This window comes from Xenopus laevis, chromosome 9_10L (genome assembly GCF_017654675.1).
Source record: "Xenopus laevis strain J_2021 chromosome 9_10L, Xenopus_laevis_v10.1, whole genome shotgun sequence".
Lineage (NCBI taxonomy): Eukaryota > Metazoa > Chordata > Amphibia > Anura > Pipidae > Xenopus > Xenopus laevis.
Window position 1 is genome coordinate 23,263,913 of NC_054387.1, and position 22,597 is coordinate 23,286,509.

Here is a 22,597-nt window from a genome sequence, read left to right on the forward strand (position 1 = left end):
AACAGTACACGATATTTTCATTACTTTAAAACACTTAAATTTTTTGGTGTTACTTAAAGGCCTACATTTCAAACACTTAAAGTGTTCCTGCACTAAAAAGATTATACAATGAGAAGCAGTGGGTACTGGCACACAAGCACTTCTCATTTTGCTGCTCCTTCTGTTGTTTACTTCTCTTTTAAAGGACTAATTTTCCTTTAGCGTTTTCTCTGCTTTTGATTTTTTCTTTCCTCTTTCTGTCCCATGTTTTTTAACACACTCCCTCTTCATATAGGTTCTGCTATGCCATTATTTATCCATCTGTACCCTATTTTTTTTTCCTTTAGATAAAGCAGCGTTTTTACATATATTTTGTTTTATGTTTTGAAACCTGTAATGTTTAAGGGGTTGTTTCCTTTCAATACAGTGAAATCCGATTTCTGCTATGCCATGTTATCTTGCTTTTCTCACCTATCCTCATTTCTCCCTCCAACAGATCAACCAGGCTCATGTCCAGGAAGCATCGGGAAAAGCTTCTCATAAAAATGAGAGAGTCAGATCTTGAGAATGAGCCACCACAGGCTGACTCCCCGCTGTGCAAACTAAAGGGGTATGTATGGCTACTGAAACTTCATCAGCCCCAGTGACTGACCACTTTCCTTCCTGCTGAAGTCTGTAGAAATTTTTTTTGTAGATTTGTTACCATTCTCTGCTGGGGCCCAGTAACTCAACCTGCTCAGGAAAGAATATCTGTCTCATGCATGTATGGTGCGGTGGGGGTTTCATGCTCAGCAAAGCTACAAACCACTGATATCAAGATCCATATTGCCCTTTTATGGGAAAAGGCTGCTGGGCTGTTAACTTGGATGCAAATAAAGAATCGCCCTTTTGAAAGGCTCATGTGAGTCACAGCCTTGTCTATCTATATTACCCTAAATCAGGGATCCCCAACCTTTTGAACCCGTGAGCAACATTCAGAAGTAAAAGGAGTTGGGGAGCAACACAAGAATGAAAAATGTTCTTGGGGTGCCAAATAAGGGCTCTGATTGGACATTTAGTAGCCCCTATATGGATTGTCAACCTACATTGAAGCTCTGTTTGGCAGCGCACATGGTTTTTATACAACCAAAACTTGCCTCCAAGCCAGGAATTCCAAAATAAGCACCAGCTTTGAGGCCACTGGGAGCAACATCCAAGGGGTTGAAGAGCAACATGTTGCTCACGAGCTACTGGTTGGGGATCACTGCCCTAAATACATCCATATATCTTCTCTGATCCTATTATACCTTTGTGGAGAATATATTACAGCTGTCTCCATCCAAGTTGAGGGGAACATTAGTTCAGCACTGCTCCTGACTACATGATTATTACTGTAAAATAACCACCAAGTTGTACAGTGCTGGAGCCTAATGGATTGGTTCCCAGTAGATATGTGTCATTGCCTATTTACATATGTCATACAAGTTTCTTTTCAGGAGTAGGAATGTGCTGGTGAAGCCTAAAATTGCAGAACAGCAAGAGCTTGAGAAGATACAAGAACTTCAAAAGAATCTCAAGAAAAATGAGCATTCCATGAAAGCTGCCATAACTAGAGCAGGTGTGTACCTGTTGGTGGGAGCGACTTTATTTTCCTGACTGTGTACAAAATAAGATATACCCTCATACTGTACTCAGAACATTCCTTTTGTATTTGTACATATGGTAGGCAGGAGCCATATTTTTTCTCATTTGACCAATGCTGTCTAACTGGTGTAATCCCCCTGTATTGTTCACATCTGTAACACCTCTTTTGTTCACAGTCCGGTACTGTTCACACCTGTAAAGCCCTGCACTGTTCACATCTCATTCAAACTGCTGGAGGGCCTCCAGTACTGTGAAGCACTGTATTAACTGTTCATTTTAAAGTGGTCCTGATAGGTTTCTGTCTCCTGCAGTATTCTGCCTTCCCCATGCTCCCTGTGTCGGCCATACTCTTCATGCTCTATGATCCTTGTGTGTGCCATACTCTGCCTGCCCTGTTCCCTGTGTGTGCCATACTCTGCCTGCCCCATGCTCCCTGTGTGTGCCATACTCTGCCTGCCCTATGCTACTTGTGGGACATGAGCCTGGTAGCATTTGTTCTGGGGGTTTGTTAGCATTTGGAAGTTATTAAGGGCCCCTAAGGTATTTAATCATGTACTGTGTTATCCACAGGGGAGGAGGCATATGGATTTAAGGGTATGTCTTAAAATGACTTTTAATGTTTCACATATTCGTGATGAGTGATATCCCTGCAGTGAGCACCAATCGTTTGTTTTTTTGTTCTTTGATGTGCTACCACCCTGAACTTGGATATGGTCTTAAAAATTCTTGTGGTAACATGGGTGTGATTTAAAGTGGATATGGATTAAACACTGGTAAAACTTAGGGCCTCTGTACCACAGTGTTTTAGACAGTACAATATGAGGGTATAACTAATTGGCTCTGTGTCTATTGCATGGCTTCACCCCCCCCCCTTCTGTGTCTCAGGTCAGTCTTTGAATAATGGTGACCCTCCAGTCACAAAACCAGTGGATTTTCTCTGTAAAACCAATGATCAACTTGAGCATGGTTCCAATCAACCTGAGAGAAATGACTGTAACATGGTGAAATTTGTTGCATCACTAAGGAGACACCAACCGCTATCGGTGAGTTTAGCAGTGTGGGGGTTATCATTGGATTTGTTGTGTGGGAGCACAAATGTAATTTACTTGGGCTGTACCCACAGGTTCAGATTCCTAAACGAGGATACACAATCCCAAAACCCTTCAACCTGTCACAGGGAAAAAAACGAAAGCGTGAGGAGGCTTTGGAATCCAGTGCTGAAAAGGTTATATCTTTCTCCAAAAGAACTCCCGCACCTTATTGCCTGCATGGCCACCAGAGGGAGCTCGAGGAAGAGGAGGTGCCTGTTATCAAAGCCACTCGTACGCCACATTACAGGGTCCTATTTAAACCCAAACTTTTAGAAAAGAGACAAGTGGATCATAGGCGGAGGGTGACTTTTGAGTTTGGGAAGGCTAATCAAAGATCAGCAAAAAAAATTTCACCTACCGGAGGTGCAGGCCTTCAGAGCAGTTGGGGGAAACAATAGCATTTTTTAAAGCAAAGTCCCCTATAGAGTGCTATAGTCACCTTATTAAGAAAATGTGTGTGCCCCAATGAGGCCTTCCATACCAGGAGGTCCCTCCCAGTGAACAAGCCACAGTGCTTGATAGATTTCTTAAAAGAGAACTGAACCCTAAAACAAAATATGGCTAAAAATGCCATATTTTATATGCTGAACTTATTGAACCAGCCTAAAAGTTCAGCATCTCTATAGCAGTGATTTCAAACTTGTCACAGGAACTCCCTATCTTTGATTTTGTTAAAAGTCTTTTACACGCACATGCTCAGTGAGCTTTGAGCAGCTGTTTAGAAGCTAAACGTAGGAGTTTTCACAAATCAGAAAATAGGTAAGACTGTTAACTGATATTACGAAGCTGGTGAATAAATTATGATGCTAATTGTGCTGGTTTCTGTGCTGCTATGTACCAATAATCCGAATTACGTACTAATCAGCCTTATATTGTAATATAAATATATATATATATATTACATATAATTATAGTATATTGTGTGTCTTTCCCTAAGCCCAAAGCATGTGCAGTGAATAAACAAAGATGACGGGGAACTGGGGCATCTTTGAAGACACAGATCTTCCCCATTAAAGGGCTGTGGTTGCCTTCGGCTGGTACAGAAGCCCAAAATATAATGTACAAAATTTCTGCCCAACTTCTTTAGTTAAGTGTTAGTTCTCCTTTAAAACAATTATTATTGTGTGCCCCATCTGGAATGTATCTATAGTTGGTGAAACATTTTTTAGATTATAGGCATCCTTTAAACCAAAGCTATGGTCAATAGTATCCCTGCATGAATTCTCTTACTCTCTCTCCGTTTCAGTTTCAGAGTCATGTGACAGAAATGACATCAGAACTCACCATTTATAACTGATGATATCAGAACTCACCATTTATAAGGATATCATTTACAAGATATTAATGGCTTTTGTGTATTATATATTAATACGGAAGGTACCCGCACTCTGTCTCTGACTTCCACTTTACGGGTGCTTGGCCAAGTAAATGTATATAATTGTTGAAGAGGGACCAGCACACCGATCTTTTTAAATTCACCAAATATTTATTGCAACATCACTGTGCTTCTACAAAAGCACAGTGATCCTGCAATAAATTTTTTTGAATACCCTCTTGAACAGTATATATATATATATATATATATATATATATATATATATATATATATGTGTGTGTGTTTTGTATACCAACTTTTATACATTATACAATCCAGTAAGAGCCGAGATAAAATAGTGTCATGTATAGTGTATAACATCCCTGACAAACACAGCAAAATAAATGCAGAGTAAACATCAAGTATAATAACTTAGTATGTCAGAAATACATTTTGTGAATCTAGTGGAAGCCTTCACCTCAGAAAATATATTTCCCCAAAATGTAAGGTCATGTGATTAAATGGAACAGATACAGACAGACAGACAGATACAGAGACTAGTCTCTCTAAATAAAAACACACACACAAAAGTGTTTCCTTGCTCAATTTCACCCACTGTCCTCCTCCCTGTACTCTAGTTTTGTCACCAGGATTCCATGTGAGAAGCACATCTTGGCATGTCAGTCAGGGCCGGAAGGGGTAAAAGTGCAGCAAACTAACTCAGATTAAATTAATTCTAACCATGGGATAAAGGGAGCTACAAATAGTTATACACAATACACAAATAATTGTTCCCTTCTCATTGCCTAAGTCTCTGAATGTATATGCAATCTTTCAGTGATAAAATAAATAAATATATATGAGCAACTGGCAACCTGGTTTGTGGAATAAATAAATATCTATAACTACTTGGCATCTTTTTAACTCACTGTAGTCCTGGAGATGCTGCACATAGCTAAACCTGAGCTTCCATTTAGCATACAGCACTGCCACTTCTTCCAGGGAGATCAGCTCTGATCTGTGCAGGTCCCGCCCACTCCCCTCCCGTTCCTCAGTCAGCTGATCTCTCAGCCTGTGTGAGACTACGGGAGCTGCAAGTGAAACAAAGTTACTGCTTTCTATTGCAAGGTATTGCTAGAATCGGTCTTTCAAATCCCAAAGTTGAAATGACATTTACTGTGCTGGTTTGGGGAGGCTTAGCCTCCCCTAGCCTTCATTAAAATCCGCCCATGAGTGGATGTTTGTCCCTTTTCCTTCTTTGAGCGGGACAAGGAGCGGCAGCTGCAGAAAGAGAAGCGATTGGATGAACTTCGCAAAGTGGAAGTGAGTATGGCAAAATAAGGGTGGGATATTCTCACCACAGGGCAGAAATAGGAACATATGCACAGCTGAGTGGTGTGGGTGATGGGCACAGGGTAGATACAGGCATCTATATTGCAGTGCAGTGTGGGTATCATACTTGCAAAGCTCAACTCTGGATCTTTTCCTTGAGGTCTATAAATTCAAGGCTCAGCCTCTGCCACCATTCTATCACATCAGCCCCTTTAAGAAGAAGGTGAGGTTGCCAAGCCAGAAGGAGCGATTTGAGCTGGAGACATACAATGTGGAGTCAAGTCCTACTTAACCATCCCAACATCCCCAAGCTTCTCAGGCAGGTTTAAGTGCTGATGCAGCTGATGTTCCTGTGTTACAGCCAAATCGAAATTTTCTGGTAGTTGATGCCCTTTTCAAGCCCTGGACTATACACATCCTAATGAACAAACATATGTCCGGTAAATAGTAGCATGAATACAGAGGCATGTTTTTGCCCTGGGGGGTGTTATGTAAATACTAAATATTAATGGTAGGGATGCACCAAATCCACTATTTGGGATTCTGCCCAATGCCTGGTGAAAGATTTGACAAAATACCGAACCAAATCCTAATTTGCATATGCAAATTAGAATCAGGGAAGGAAAAGAGGAAAACAGATCATCTTTTGTGACGATTTCCCTACCCGTCCTTAATTTATATATGCAAATTAGGATTTGGGTTCGGCCAGGCACAAGGATTCGGCCGAGTCCTGCTGAAAATCCTGGTCAAATCCTGAACCGAATCCTGGATTCGCTGCATCCCTAATTAATGGCCTATTATGCCTTGTAAAAACGGTAAAGAAGATAAATATACCTTGTAATAAAATTTAAGTGAACTATTTTCTTGATTCTGTCTGGTACCTTCCATCAGGCTATTGCACATGTTGCCATGTTAGTCATGCAACGTCCAAGGGGGCTTGTATGTTCCGCTGCAGCAAGAGGTCAACCATCTTCTCCACTGTCATCTTATAGTGATGGGCAGTGTTTCATCCAGTAAGAGCCAAAGAGTTTGGATTTCTAGACCTGACTCCAAAACGGCACATTGAAGAGAATTTGGATGCAGATTTTTCTCCAAATTGGCTAGCAGTCAGGTGTCACTCGGGCAAAGGTTTTTTTCAACCACTCCCAATCCTTGGTTGCTATGTAATACTGACCCTGAACTGTTTATTTGTACAATTGTGTACTGAGGATTTCATGTCATTACACTGAGGCTGTTTTGGCAATTCTGCTACGTTTCCATGTAAATTGTTATTATATGGCACAATCACCTGTCACTGCTGAGGTCAGAGCAACAGTAGTTTATGGAATGACTAAATAACCAGCACAGTGTCCAGCAAAATAGAGGCAATGGATAGAACAGGGCATGGGCAAAAAGCTGCAGAGGCTGCATCCTAAGTCCAAAGCAGCTGGAAGGTGTGTGGGACCCCTGATTGGGGCAATCGTCTGGGACAGAACAGTCGTCCGTCACCCTTGGAGATGTATGTACAATTTCAGTATTTCCCTGTTAATAAGAGACTGGTTACACAGATCCTGATGGGAGCTGCTACTAGTTATGCAGAGCCCTTGCAGACAAATGGGAGTCTGCTCCTGTATGAATACACTATATATTATAATGACGAGTCCCCCGCAACTGCTTGAGGAGCTGAGGCTACCGAGGATTATTCAAGTAGGGAATGCATATCTTCTCTATGGACAGCTGAAATATCTCAAGTGGTTTCAAATCAAAGTATAAGAGCTCCCAGTAAGACGCCAATATTATCCTAGCCTCCATTGTGCTTCACTTGTGTGCAGTCTTTAATCCCACGGGGAACTAATCTGTAAATAAATCTCGGGGTGATGGGCAACTGTACATTCCCAGATGATGGACTCCAATCAGGGGTCCCACACACATTCCAGCTGCTTGTCATTTCTGATGCAACCTCTTTTAGCCTGCCCAAGCCCTGAGTTCAATCCATTGCCCCTTTTCCTGGGCACTTGTACTGGTTAGTTAGTCCCCACACAAACTACTTGTGGTCTTATCTCTGCTCCAGTTAAACAACAGTGACAGGCAATCAGTTGCACTATATTGGTGAGGGGTGGATAAGGAGAGTGGAACAAGACCTGTTTACTAGAAAAAAAATAGCCAAATCATCAAAATGGCTCCATTGTGTTTGCCATGAAATGCTCCGTAGTTAGGGTTGCCACCTGGCCGGTAAAAATGATGCTTGATGCCAATGTTATTTATAGGAAAAAACGAGAAAAAATAGGAAGGGCGGTATTTTTTTTTCCAGAAAAGGTGGCAACCCTATCCGTAGTATTTATCCTATGGGCCGAATGATGGGTTCAGGGTACAAATATCACATTAAGCAACTGAACTGCAGCCTTGTGCCTTTATATTGTCACAGAACCCCTCGAATATCTTTATAATTTACAGTAGGGTGTTACATTATCCCTATCAGTGATACTCGGATTTCCCAGTGCAACTCCACCTCTGCGTATTAATAGGCTTCATAGGGAAGTTGTTTGTCTAATACAGCAGGTATGGATATAAATTATTTATTTGCCCTCAGGAAATGCCCCACAGCATAAAGAGGAAAGTGTAAATCTTTATTGGTAATGTAGAGAGCACAAAGGCCAACACAGCCACTGGTCTAGTTACTAAAAACGTTCATATCAGTATATGTTATGAGAATCAATATTGCAGCGTATAGGAAAAAAGTGCACCCCCCATCAGAATTGTGTGCGAATGTCCATTTAGTAGAATTGGGACCAGACAAGTGATACGAGGGAATCAGGGATGTATCAGTCTGTCTCTCCCAGGAAGGAAACTGTGCCGGGAGGGTGAGAGAGAGGCCCGACTATCCCAATGGGAACCCCCATACTGATCACCCCTAAAGTGCCTGTGAATTAGTCGGCCTTACAATAACAGCACAGACTACACAGTTACTACAACTGCTAACGATTTATAAAGCTCAATCTAATTCTGCACCTTTGCACAAATTGGGTTCTTATCTAAGTATATCCCAGAAGTCTCTGAGCAAATTTATTTTCTTGCAGTATATTTCTTGCTAGCTGGGGGTACCAATTTAGAAGTGACACAATTGCAGACCCCACAAGCAGAGAACCCGTGCTCAGCTGGAGACTTTCTTGCAGCTGCAGAACAGAAACTATCAGGGTCACACTCATTGAACATTTGGGTACGGCAGCAGTGGGTCACAGGATACAACAAGTTTAGCTCTGTTCATTAAGCTTTGCACGGTTAAAGTAGACCCTACAGTTGGGGAACCAGGAGTTCAAATTTAGAATCTATTAAATCACTATACATGGAGATGTGCCGGGGGTTACACTGGACGCAGAGATTGGAGGAACCAGCAGGAGATTACAGAATATAGCAGATCTCTGTACATCGGACTGCACCAGGGTTCAATAATACAGTTGCAGAATATTCCAAAATGTACTCAGAATTCTAGATGGCAGGCAAAACTGATATCCATCCACTGGCAATTCCTCTACATTAGGCAGCAGTCTGCTCAGTTCTGTTTTCACCTGGATTGAATTAGATGCTTTTTTTGACACTTCACGGTGCTTTGTGTGTGCAAACTCCAAATGTTCTCCTATAACCCCTTCCCCCAACAAGTGCCTTGCTTTACTTCACCCTGCAAGGTGCCCCCCCCCACCTTCTGTGGTACCGAGGTCAAAAATGTTACTGGCGTATGTGGTGGAGGGCTGATAATATGTCAGTGTTGGCCACTCCCCTTTTAAACCACACCCACAGTAAACCACACCCATGTTACCACAAGAACGTTTAAGATCATATCCACATTAACGTTGGTAGCACCAAAAATCCAAATGGTTGGTGCTCACTGCGCTGGAGAGGCATTATGGTGTAATGCAAGACAGTTCCTATCCTCTGAAAGGACCGTCTCTGTAGTGGAAAAAAAATGATAATTTGGTAGTGAGCTGGTTTCTAAGGAAATGACCTAGTAACCTCTAGTGGTGTTTGATGAAGTACAAGGAAAAGATAGAAATGAGTCCAATCTCTAAAGATAAAGCTAAACACTGTCCAATAAAAAAACCCTCAAGGTAAGTCTGGATCCTAACAAGGGATAGAATCCAGTTTTCTAAGAGAAAGAAACCCCACCAAATAGTTAATACTGTATCTATACCAAGTTAACTAAAACCTTAAATTGCAAAACTCAGGTAATTAATATTGATAATAATAATTAATAAAGAGGTGCTGTCTAATAACTTAAGTAAAGTGCTAGTGCAAATAAATAGTGTGAAATCAATCAGCCACAAAGACTGATGATAAAAAATAATTGATTACTGCTAAATCAAAAGGGTATATTAACCCACCAATAGATTCCAATACCACCCCTTAATCAATAAATTCATTCATTAATTAATTAGTAAGGGGCAATTATTCAAATAGAATTAGCAAATTAATATTGCAATTAAGTTCCACCAGTAAAGTGCAGTGCAATAAATAGGCTAAAAAATGAGACTTGGTTAATTAATTAACTAGTTAAAAAGGAGTAATTAAAAATTGACCAAAAATTCCATATGGGTTAAAAAGTCATCCGTTCACAATCCATAGATAGAGTTCATAGAAAATTGAAAATATAGAGGGTGGAGTTGTCCCAAAATCTAACTGCCTATTTTTGTTTTTAAGGCCTGGGACACCACAAAGTAAAGGCAGGACAGGGTAACCGGAGCTGTGGCCTTGTAACTTAACTTGCCCTATCAATTAAAAGAGGCTAAATAGCCCTAAAAAGCCACAAACCCACGGCCCCTTAGAACAGAAGGAAGATGGAAGAGGTGGTAAGACAAGAGGATTAGACCAGAATTCCAGCTCACATCAAATATATTGTAACCAGTTTTTTTTCCTTAAGGGAAATATTTCTTCCGAATATTATCTTAGGAGACCAATTTTCAAAAGAACGCACAGAACATTCCTTCTCTGGGAACTGCCATATTGTTTCCCTTAGACACAGTACACATTGGGGTTCCCTATACACATGACTCATTATGTACCTTCCTGAGGATGAGGGGGAATCTGACAGAGAAACCAGTATTCACATAAAAGAGGAGAGGGCTGCTCAAAGGTGGGGGGCTGGTGGAAAAGCAGAGAGGATAGTGGGAGGAAAAGGCAATCAAGCGAAAGCAGCAGGGACAGTCCTTCCATACCGAAACCAGAGGAGAGTGAGAGGCACAGGCGGCAACGCAGGAGAGGTATCCAGGGGCGGCAAAAAGCCGCTCCTTGTACCTTTAAGAGCCGAATTTCCAGTTTTTAAACCAGAAATTCGGCATTACTATTGTGAAAGAGCGCAATTGCGCTTGTCTCAATAGTGGTCCTGCCAGCGAGGGGGGGCGGCATTGAAGGAACCGCCTCAGGCGGTGCATTAATTAGAATCTGCGCTGGAGAGGCATTATGATCCTTCTGCTATGGCATCATCATACCCTCACCAGCTGCACTATGGGGGCATGCCCCGGCAATATCTACATCCAAGGGCTATGGTAAGCAATGTCTCGCAGGCTAATTGCCAACTCTTTAAGGGCTACCATCCTTACTCACGGTAAAGGCTTAGGGACAGTCCATTTACTGGAAAATAAAAAGCTTAAATAACAGCGTTCTAACCCTGCCTGCATATCTGGGCAGGCTCACTTACGGTCAGTTCTCTCAGTGCACACGGGGAGGGGGGAGAGGGGCTGTGCCCCCCCCCTCTAGCAACTGTGTAGCCTCAAGCAACTGATTAGTCCAACCTATTATGTTAATGACTGAAAGGGAAACTGCTCAGCTTGCTAGATAGGCTAATGTGAGCCTTTTACAGTATGCACTGCTTTTAGCACTTAAAGGGGAAGTAAACCCCTTATTAAAAAACCCTACTCCCCTACCCTACATAGGCTCATCTACATCCCCCCCCCCAACCTAGCTGCTACCCTGGGCAAATGCCCCTAAGTTTTCTTCTTCTTCGGTCTTCATTGGGTCTTCTTCTGGCACTTCGGCAATTTCCGTGACTTTCGGCACATGCACAGCTGACAAAAACCCGAAGACTGCTCCAACTGCGCATGCGCCGATACGGAACTTGCTTCCCGATGAATACCGAAGAGAAGAAGATGGCTGCCATGAACTCCGATGCTGTGAATCTGCACTAAGGGGTAAGTAAAAAGTTAGGGGCATTTGCCCTGGGGTAGCAGCTAGGCTGGGGGGGGACGAGGGACGGGGGTCTATGTAGGGTAGGGTCGGCCCCAGGGATGCATGTGCCTCTGAGGAGTTCGTAGCCTGGTCTTGGTTATGGAGCACTTCGATTTCCAGAACTGCAACTTGGAGATCCTGTACAGCAAACCCAAAGCTACAGAACTCAGATAGAGCAGAACCGGGAACCTCCTCTTTACTATACAGACGTTGATGTTATATGGTTGGAGAGCTGAGGTAAAGATGCCCCACTTACCATCCCCGGTGCTGTGTTCCTGAAGCATCGAACAGTAACCCAGCCAATTTCAGACATTCCCAGGGTCCCCATATCCCACCCCACTTTGCCAGAATGAGCACCCCATCACAGGAGGGTGAGTGTCTGTACCCCCAAGGACAATACCCCATGGGGTACATGCCCCAGATGAGACCTGGCCTCCCAGATGGTAGGATTATCCCTCCGGAAACTTTCTCTTTCCCATTTAAATTTGAGCAGCCATCCTCCAAGGCCCCGACACTTTGCACTGCCTATGGACCCTCGCATGGTGAGACCACCAGACTCAGTGTACAATGGGAGGATACGTTTGGCTCCATGATGGACAGTCTGGAGATGGTAGCCATGCAGAGACTTTCATCCCTTGCTGGTCCTCCAAGCTCTGCTTACCCCTCACCTCTAGGGCCCACACCCTATCCACCTCCTGGGGCACCTGGAACAACAAATGGGGGAAGACATTTACCAACCCCTTGCCTTGGATAGAACGCATATAGCTGTTCCAGGAGAGAAAGGTAGGTATTACTTGTGCCTGGCCCATTCTCTATTCATATCTACTTTCAATTAGAGCAATAGAGCTAGATCAACTTGCAGCCAATCAGAGCCCGGAGATTAGAATTCTGGCAAATATAACCTATTAGAGTTGCTAATCATTATATTTGTGTTTTATTTGCAGCTTTGTCACCAGGGGAATCCCAAACTCAAGGCTCCTCCCATGCAAACCCTTCCGCTGAGAGCTGTGAAGATATGGAATTCTCTCCCTGAATCAGTTGTACAGGCTGATACATTAGATAGCTTTTAAGAAGGGGTTGGATGGCTTTTTAGCAAGTAAGGGAATACACAGTTATGGAAAATAGCTCATAGTCCAAGTTGATCCAGGGACTAGTCTAATTGCCATTTTGGAGTCAGGAAGGAATTTTTCCCCCTCTAAGGCAAATTGGAGAGGCTTCAGATGGGTTTTTTTTTGCCTTCCTCTGGATCAACTGGCAGATAGGTAGTTAATAAAAAAATAAAAAAAAAGTTGAACTCGATGGGCATGTGTCTTTTTTCAACCTTACTTACTATGTTACTATGATGAATGGGGATGTCTGTGGGGATGGGGATTCTCCTGTGCCCCAAGCCCCCTCCAAGCCAAGGAAATCCAGCCAGTGGCACCTTCAGAGATCATGAAAAGCCATGAGGTCTCACAGATGGCACCCAGGATGTTCCTACTGCAGCCAGCCTGGCACCCCACCAGGGCCCAAATAATGCTATGAACGACAGTGAGTGAATATTTCAAAAGCTATGCAAAAATAAATAATGACAACCAATTGAAAAGTTGGCTTAGAATTAGGTATTCTATAACATACTTAAAGGTGACCCACCCTTTTGCAGGGACACTGTATCCTTAGACATTGTTAGTATCTATAATAATCTGCTTGTCTGTTGTGAGCTCTGAGATGTAGGCATTTTTACCACAAACTAGAGGGCGCCTCTACTCCATTATAATGCTGGTGTTTTTTACCAAATCTGGATCATACAAACCCTTGATCTTTTCATTTCCCAGGGTATTTGGGCCCCTTCTGAACAATAAATAGGGGAGGGGCTTATAGTATTAATATTGGGCTCCGCTGAAACTGAATGTTTTCTTTTGTAATCCCTCTCTTTATCCTTTGTGGTTACCTAATGGAAATACAGGTATGGGACCTGTTATCCAGAATGCTCGGGACCTGGGGTTTTATTGGATAACGGATCTTTATTATATCTCTATTGCAGGTATAGCAGAGATATCCAGTGTGCAGCCCTGTAGCTGTGTGCCTGGGGATGCTGGGAGTGGTAGTCAAACAACAGTTGGAGAGACGCTGCCTGGAAAATATCCCCTATCAGATCCACTAAATCAGATATTTAGTGTAGGTGAAGCTTTAAGGGTAACTTCGCTATATATGATTTGTTTTGTCAGTGATGGGTATAGGGGCACGGTGTTTTGCCTGTGGTATATTTCGAGGGCACTGTGTGGGTGCTAGGATTAATTTTGTTTGTTTTTTCCATCCTGGGCTTTCTTACCCATGTCAAGCTTTAGGATGGGCCTTTCACCTTAATAGATAACATGAGCTTGTCCTGTGACTTTCGTGGTACAATCATGCTTGATGCCCAGAGCTCTGGGGGTGGCACAGAAAGAAGAAAGAGGTGAACATCACCCCTTCTATTATATTGCATAGAAACCCTGAAAAGATATTGACCCTGTGTCTATCAGCCCCATCACTTAATTATTAACCAATGAAATTGCATATCATTACCCATTCTAACAAACCCCCTGCACAAATATTGACCCCGTGTATTTCAGCCCCATGATGTTCATATTAACCAATGAATTCCCAGAGCAGTACCTATTCTAAAAAAACCTGCATAGATATAAAACCATACAGATCTTTAAGACTCTATCAATACCACTGCTGAGTTATATCCCACCCTGCCCTGCACCTGCACATTTCAGCAGCCCCTCCGCAGTATTAAATCACACTATTGGTCCGTTACCTTGATCAGAATGAGGCACAGGAGCACCTTCCCTCCCTCAATATTTGCCATAGAGATTCAAGAAAAACACAGAGACATATTTATGGGGAAACCAGTTCGTGGGAACAGGATTTATTCAAATTAAAAGTCAATTGGGTTCGGGCATCCTTAACAGCTGATGATCCAGAAGAAGGCAAAAACCATAGAGTGCTTCGGCAATCTGCACTAAAGGGAAAAATTCCTTCCTGACTCCAAATGGCAATCGGTATTGCTCCCTGGATCATGGCTTTATATGTATGTTTGAGAGGGAGGGTGCATGTATGTGCATGTGTGAGTGCTTATGTGAGTACTAATGTGGGTGCATGATAAGCGGGTAGGGGTGGGTGCAAGGGTAAGGGGGGGTGAGAGTGAGGGCAAGGGGTGGGGGTAAGAAGAGGGTGGGTGAAAGCAAGGGTAAGGGGTGGGGGGTGAGAAGAGGGAGTTCAAGCGAGGGTGGGGGGTGAGAAGAGGGAGTTCAAGCGAGGGTAAGGGGTGGGGGTAAGAGGAGGGGGGTGAAAGTGAGGGTAAGGGGTGGGGGGTGAGAGGATCGGGTTAAAGCAAGGGTAAGGGGTGGGGGGTGAGAGGAGGGTGTGTTAAAGTGAGGGTAAGGGTTGGGGGTGAGAGTAGGGGGTGAAAGCAAGGGTAAGGTGAGAGGGTGAGAGGAGACGGGTTAAAGTAAGAGTAAGGGGTGGGGGTGAGAGGAGGTGGTGAAAGTGAGGGTAAGGGGAGGAGGGGGTGAGAGGAGGGTGGGTTAAAGTGAGGGTAAGGGTTGGGGGTGAGAGTAGGGGGTGTAAGCAAGGGTAAGGTGAGGGGGTGAGAGGAGACGGGTTAAAGTAAGAGTAAGGGGTGGGGGTGAGAGGAGGGGGGGAGAAAGTGAGGGTAAGGGGTGGAGGGGTGAAAGCCAGGGCAAGGGGTGGAGGGTGAGAGGAGGGGTGAAAGCGAGGGAAAGGGGGTAAAAGTAGGGGAGTGAAAGCGAGGGTAAGGGGTAGTGGGTTAGAGGAGGGGTGAAAGAGAGGGTATTTGGAGGGGGTGAGAGGGGGTGAAAGCGAGGGTAAGGGGTGGGGGTGAAAGAGAGAGTATGGGGAGGGGGTGAAAGCAAAGGGGGGGTAAGAATCGGGCGGTTGAAAGCGAGGGAAAGGGGTGGAGGGGTGAGAGGAGTGGGTGAGAGTAAGTGGTGGGGGACGTGAGAGGAGGGAGATGAGAGCCAGGCTAAGGGGGGGTGAGAGAGCAAGCGAAAGAGGTACAGGTTTGAGAGAAGGTGTGAGAGCGAGGGTAAGGAGTGGGGAGGTCAGGGGAGGATGGTGAAAGCAAAGGTAAGGGGTGAGTTGGTGTAAAAAGGTGGGAGCAAGGATAAGAGGTGGGGGGTAAGAGGAGGGCTGAGAGCAAGTATAAGGGGTGAGAGGAGAGTGGTGAAAGTTAGGGGTAGGTGGGTGAGAGGAGGGGTAAGAGCAAGGGTAAGCTGTGGGGTGGCAGTGAGGGAGGATGCATGGGTAAGGGGGGTTTAGAAGAAGGGCAACAATACATGCTAACAATTTTAATCCATGAAACCATGTTACAAAATCAATGTCCACTATCTCCTCTACCTCCGTGTCTTCTATCTCATCCACTACATCCACCTCCATGTCCTCCACCTCATCCACTACGTCACATCCATGTCCTCTACCTCATCCACTACATCCACCTCCATGTCCTCCACCTCATCCACTACATCCACCTCCATGTCCTCCACCTCATCCACTACGTCTACATCCATGTCCTCTACCCTGTCCACCTTATGGAGGGCCATCTCAACTCCCCACTCTCTACACTCCACTCCCTACTCCCCACTCACCTACTCTCTACACTATCTACTCTCCACAAACCACTCCCCCACTCTCCTCGCCCCCTTCTCTCCCACTATTCCTACTTACCAGCACAGCCTGTACAGATGGAATATATACAAGCAAGGTTGGCTCTCCTAGAAAGAGAAAGGAAGAAGGTGGAATTACTTCTACTGTAACTTTTAGTCATTTTTTATTATTGAAGGTTTTTGATTTATTTAGCATTTTATTCAGCAGCTCAATTTGCATCTTAAGCAATCTGGTAACTAGGGTCCAAATTACCCTAGCAACCTGCCTTTATTTGAATAAGAGACTGGAATATGAATAGGAGAGGGCCTGAATAGAAGGATCAGTAATAAAAAGTAACAATAACAATAAATTAGTAACCTTACAGAGCATTGGTTTTTTAGAAGGGAGTCAGCGACCCCCATTTGAAAGCTGCAAAGAGGAGGAAGAAAAAGCCAAATAATTCTAAAACTATAAAAAATAAATATTGAAAACCAATTGAAAAGTTGCTTAGAATTCACCATTCTATGACATAATAAAAGTTACTTTAACGGTGAACCACCCCTTTTATAAAGCACCAACAGATTGATACAGGTTTAGATACAAAGTTACCAAAAACTGATACAAGATGCATATCTCTATTGATGGACAGATGTTGCTGATAATCTGTATGTCTGCACTTGGTACCTGCACATTGTAAATAAAGTCCCCCGATGACAATATTAATAACATTGTCCCCTTTAATATCCCATAAAAAGTCCCCCATGATATACCCCCAACTTACTCCAATAAATTCCTGTCTGGGTCACTGAAAAATCTCTTACAAAATCTTTCTCTAAACTTGTAGCTACTCTCTGTCTCTCCAACAGTCAACTGTCCCAACTGTCACTGCTGTCTGCTCCTCAGGGAGTGAAATGCTGGGGTTGCCAACAGTAACAGTCCCGCCCACTAGGAGCCCCAAATATATCAGAACAGTGTATTGAAACTTAATACATTTAGATAAGTGTGTTCAATTAATGGAATAAAGAGAATCTACAACATACTTTTGGAACTTTTATCCCCCCGCACACACACCCAAATGTAAAACTGTCTACTTTTCCCCGGCATTCATACTATCTCTGGCTCCCATTAGGGTTGCCACCTTTTCTGGAAAAAATTACGAGCCTTCCTACATATTTATCTTTTTTCCCTATTAATAACATTGAGATCGATCATCATTTTTACTGGCCAGGTGGCAACCCTAGCTCCCATCAAGCTGAATCATGAGGCTGCCAACCTCTGTATTGTGTGATATACATGCCAACTCATATCTCTATCCATGGGCAGATGTAGTCTGTATGTCTGTGCTTGGTACCTACACTTTGTAAGTATCCCCTGATAACATTAATAAAATTGTCCCCTAATATCCCATAGAAAAGCCCCCCCATGATATACCCCCAACTTACTCCAATAAATAGCTGCCTGGGTCACTGAAAAATCTCCTGCAAACTCTCTCTCTCTAAATCACTAGCTGCTCTGTCTCTCCAAATCTCCAAACTGTCACTGATGTCTGATCCTCAGGAAGTGAAATGCTGAGGTTGCTAATAGTAACAGTCCCGCCCACTAGGAGCCCCAAGCAGATTATTGGTTAAGAACTCAGAGGGACAGTTAAAACAAGCAGTGGATGGAAACCTATTAATTTAGATAGCTGTGTTAATGGAATATTAATAAGATTGCCCCACATGATATACCCTTAAATTACTCCAATAAATGGCTGCCTGGGTCACTGAAAAATCTCCTGAAAACTAAATCACTAGCTGATCTGTCTCTCCCAATCTCCCAACTCTCACTGCTCACAGTGAAAAGCTGGGGTTGCCAACAGTAACAGTCCCGCCCACTAGGAGCCCCAATCAGAAGCACAGTTAAAAGCATCAATGGCAGAAAACCTTTTGAAATGCATGAACTAAATACAGAGAATGGGAAATATAAAAGTGGTATAGGTATAAACTGATTGGTTTACCCAGGTTGAGGTTAGAAGTCTAGAACAGGGGGTTGCAGATCATTTTCTGGATGGAATTGAGCCTTCAACCCCAGTTCTGCAGGGCAGCAGTGCTCCTCATATACACTATATTCATTTCTGATTCATGATGTCAGGGGACAGGGTTAAGCTCACAAGCAAGATATACCCCAGCTAGATGAGCTACATACTGGTATAGAAGCAGCTATTTTCTAGGTTTGCTCATAGCCGATACTTAGACATATGCATACCTCCCAACATTTTGGAAATAAAAAGAGGGACAAAAAAGTTGGCGCATGTAACATGGCAAAATTGTGTTTGACCACGCCTGTTTTTGTGGCCACGCCCCTAATTACCATGTTCATTTTACAAAATTTGCCAGGTTACGAAAGTTTTCAATTTTTACAGTTATTATAGTTTTGCTAATGAAGGTGAATTGCCCTTTAAGCTGTGAGTCTAACTTTTCCCAAGGGACCTGTTATCTTATATTACAATTGCTTATTTGCTTATCTAGAAATTGTTACAAAAGTATCTTATCTTCTGCTGTGGTTGTTCTGGGCTCTCTGCCAAAAGCCGATTAAGGTAGAATCTTTGTTTATTTTTCTGGCTGTTCAGTGCAGAGAAAAACGGGTCTTTCCAGTACAAATGAGGGACTGCAGGTTGAGCTGTCAAAAGAGGGACTATCCCTCTAAAAATGGGACATTTTGGAGGTATGCATATGTAGGTGAGGTTTTTCTAAACCCCAGGGATTGAGTTGGCCAGCTAGGCTGGGTCCTTTTTTCCCCAGAGTAGGACCTTTTTTCCCAGAGGGGAACTGAAAGGTTAGGCTCAAGATTAGGCAGAGTTTAGGATTAGGGAGTTGCTGGGAGTAAGAACTCCTTGCCCAGGCCATCTATAACAGCTTATAGTAACAAAGCAAATATTAATATAGCAGCAATAAAATATATCATGCAGAGTCTTGTAACAGGAACAATGGGACACGGGCCACACTGTGCCACCTAGTGACAGTTTTAGAGCTCCTAAAGGGATATTATTGCAGTAGAACTAGAACTAAGCTGATGAATGATGAGAATGGATGGTATCCGGTGTGGCCAAATTGGGGTTGTTCATAGTTACATAATAACTATGTATAAATATACTAGGGGGACCATACAATAAACTCTCTGATGCTTTATTCACCAGTATATCCTTCCAGCAGACACAAGGGACCCACTGAGATTAGATGAAAGGAGATTCCATCTTAACATTTGGGAAGGGTTTGTTACTGTGAGAGCTGTGAAGTTGTGGAATTCTCTCCCAGAATCAGTTGTAATGGCAGATTTATCAGATAGCTTTGAGAAAGGGTGGGATGACTTTTTAGCAAGTGAGAAAATGTAAGGTTACTGACATTAGCTCAGTACAGGTACTAAGTTTTCCCAGGAGCAGTAAACTCTACCTGCTGATTGGTTGCTATGGGTTACTGCCCTGGGCAAACGTAATGCCTTTTATTACATAACCCCATTGGAACCAAGAAGGAATTTAATTCTCTCTCGACTGGAAATAAAAATGGCTCTGGACATTTGGTTTTAACCTCCTTCTGGATCATGTAGCACTTAGGGAGCCTTCATCTGGTTCCTATTGTAACTGCGTTTAGCATTGGTGTTTTGAAATGTAACAAAAAAAATTGTGATTGGTCATTTTTATCACAGGCACTGATTAAACAGAGCTGGATTTCCAGTTCTCAGGCAAGAGTCTTTTTTAAAGGACCAGTAACATCAAATTTTTTTTTTCAAAAATTCGTTAGTACATAACGAAAAAATAACACCAACACAAATTAAAATTTAAAATAGCAAAGGCTTTATTGAGAAATAACTTACAGAAACTCCACTTCCTGTCCTCTTCAGAAACGGCGAAAAGGCGACCATCCTTCCTGCAGCGCTCGATTTGTCCTCCCTGGCTAGCTCCAATATTCTACTGACAGCGTGTGAAGTGAGGTGAAGAGAGTTGAAGCTGCGGATCAAGACCCTGTGGCACCGACACATGAAGACCTTTCTGCTGTACGAGTGCAAGAAAACCAACTGGTGCAGGCAGCCAAAGATGCAGACAGTTTCCTGGGAGCAAGCGGTTCACCCTCCACAGGCAGCGGATCGCTGAGGTGTCACCCGGCTGACTGAGAAGAGAACCTGGCAGAGCGACTTCAGGAAAAACTCAGGTTCCGGTTGAGAGACGCAGTCCTGATTCCGGATCTCTGTCCCCATGCCCTCCCGGTTGCACACAGTTGATCCCAGTATGGGACGACGAATGGGACGACAGTAGCTCCACTGCGGCCGAGGAACCAGCTGGTCCGACGTGTGGCAGTTACTCGGGCGGTTACCATGACTACGAAGGCTCCGGCAGCAGCAGATTCCGCTTATCCACCCGCTCCGACCTGCCGCCCAGCCCTTACTCCACCTCCATCGCCTCCTCACAAGCCCCGGGCAAAGGCTCAGCCACGGTCAGCCGCAACCTCAACCGCTTCTCGGCCTTCGTGAAGAGCGGCAGGGAGGCTTTCGTACTGGGGGAGACGGTGGGGTTCGTGCATGACGGGGACAAGCTGTGTCTGGTGCAGGGGCCGGACGGGCCTGAGTGGCAGGAGAATCCCTACCCGTTCCGCTGTAACATAGACAAGCCCACGAAGCAGACCAAGTTCAAGGGCATAAAGAGATACATCTCGTACCGACTCCTCCCCAGTCACACGGGGCTACAGGTTCACCGCCGCTACAAAAACACTTTGACTGGCTCTATACGCGTCTCCTCTACATGTTCCCCGTCGTGTCACAGCAGAAAGGTCTTCATGTGTCGGTCCCGCAGGGTCTTGATCCGCAGCTTCAACTCTCTTCACCTCACTTCACACGCTGTCAGTAGAATATTGGAGCTAGCCAGGGAGGACAAATCGAGCGCTGCAGGAAGGATGGTCGCCTTTTCTGAAGAGGACAGGAAGTGGAGTTTCTGTAAGGTTATTTCTTAATAAAGGCTTTGCTATTTTAAATTTTAATTTGTGTTGGTGTTATTTTTTCGTTATGTACTAACGAATTTTTGAAAAGTTTTTTGATGTTACTGGTCCTTTAAGTTCTCTGCCAAACCCCTCACTCTTCTTTGTAGCTTGGGTGCCTCCCTTTCTCGGATTGCTTAGTTGATTGACAAGTCACCAAAGCTCTTTTCAGCCAAAATGAAGGCGACGATTTCTGTTCCTCTAGAGGCCCCTGTTCCCATCTAACATGCTTCTCACTACATCTTTAATGCAATACAATTTGTAGTTGTTACTGTACTTCAATGAAAGCCAAGTGCAAAAATACTGCAGTACTTATCTGGGAAGCTGCAGTAGGAATAGAGATGGAGGGATCCCTAATGTTCCCCCTTCTAATGTATATGTCCATACAGCCCTTTAGCTACTTTTTAGCAACCAATAAGAAAATGGGACCATGGAACCTGGATAAAGAGAAAATCTGCATATCAGACTACTAAATGCAGGCCCCCTTTTCTCCCACTTGCAATAGTTCCCCTTTAATCTTTTCTCCTGGTTTTCATAGGGTCTATCATTCATTAGGGATATGTCTTGCCCAAAATACAAGCTGCAAGTGAGACACAGGAGAGAAGCATCCAAAGAGCAACCAGTAGTACAGAGTCCATATCTAAAAAAGCAATATGTGAAATCATTGCTGCTAATCAATGGAGGGAACCTGATACTCATTTAACGTCAGACAATAAATAGAAATAACATGTTAGCACTACAAATACACACAAATATGTGGATAGTAGGCACAAGTCATTTTACAGTACAATAGTTACCATCCCACCCACATAATCCACAACTGAAATACACTCAAGGCTAAGTACAGGGGACTGACCAGGGAAAGGAATCCCTTTTAATGTTGCAGGTTAAAAAACAGGGCCTGATTTACTAAGTAGCACTAATTCCTCCATGTAACAGAGTTGTGTCATATACTGTCAAACCAGACAGAAGGACTTGGTTTATCTGGACAATAATGTTTAGTAGTGAAAGGCTCTGGGAGTAGAATGAGGATCTTCTGGCTTAGACCAAAGATGGGAAAGTCTGGATGTATAAAAACTGTAGGCCTTGAGAAGCGGAAGATCCTGTAGGAAAGGGGCAGGCAGAGTGGGCTAAAAGAGTAAGGAATAAATAGAGTCACACATGCAGGATCTCCAGACCCTTTGTAATAAACAGCAATCCAGTCAAGCTGGGTGCTTGTCCACTGCACATTGATTTCTTTCTCTGCTGTGTATGCCAATATGGGACCCTCAATGGATCTTGGCATCTGCTGAATATCCCAGATTAGGGCCTGATGATCATCGTCATGGTGGAATGGCAACAAGGCAATTCCATGTATAATACCCCAGAATTCATGGTAGAATGGCACAAAGGCAATTCCATGTATAATACCCCAGAATTCATGGTAGAAT

General features: G+C 43.6%; 2 protein-coding genes and 1 long non-coding RNA gene across 7 annotated transcripts in view; 2 read left to right on the forward strand and 1 right to left on the reverse strand.

Moving 5' to 3' along the window:
* LOC121398230 (targeting protein for Xklp2-A-like) overlaps positions 1-22,597 on the forward strand; it is a 26,278-nt gene continuing 3,681 nt past the window's right edge. The window contains exons 1-5 of one of the 4 annotated variants that reach the window (XM_041577143.1): positions 4-589; positions 1,455-1,576; positions 2,488-2,645; positions 2,726-2,854; positions 2,887-2,988. In XM_041577143.1, coding sequence (XP_041433077.1) covers positions 489-589; positions 1,455-1,576; positions 2,488-2,645; positions 2,726-2,854; positions 2,887-2,952 — 576 coding nt within the window. In that variant the 5' untranslated portion in view covers positions 4-488 and the 3' untranslated portion in view covers positions 2,953-2,988. Of the gene's footprint in view, positions 590-1,454; positions 1,577-2,487; positions 2,646-2,725; positions 3,504-22,597 lie in introns of those variants that run through there. The other 3 variants (XM_041577142.1, XM_041577141.1, XM_041577140.1) reach the window with 3 other exon arrangements.
* LOC121398232 lies at positions 4,290-6,080 on the forward strand. Its single transcript, XR_005964194.1, has 2 exons — positions 4,290-5,331; positions 5,501-6,080. It is a non-coding gene; the product is annotated as an uncharacterized LOC121398232 (long non-coding RNA).
* LOC121398229 (extensin-like) overlaps positions 14,902-22,597 on the reverse strand; it is a 13,211-nt gene continuing 5,515 nt past the window's right edge. The window contains exons 1-2 of one of the 2 annotated variants that reach the window (XM_041577139.1): positions 17,607-18,572; positions 14,902-16,292 (exon numbers count right to left, since the gene is read on the reverse strand). In XM_041577139.1, coding sequence (XP_041433073.1) covers positions 14,929-15,957 — 1,029 coding nt within the window. In that variant the 5' untranslated portion in view covers positions 15,958-16,292; positions 17,607-18,572 and the 3' untranslated portion in view covers positions 14,902-14,928. Of the gene's footprint in view, positions 16,293-17,606; positions 18,573-22,597 lie in introns of those variants that run through there. The other variant, XM_041577138.1, reaches the window with a different exon arrangement.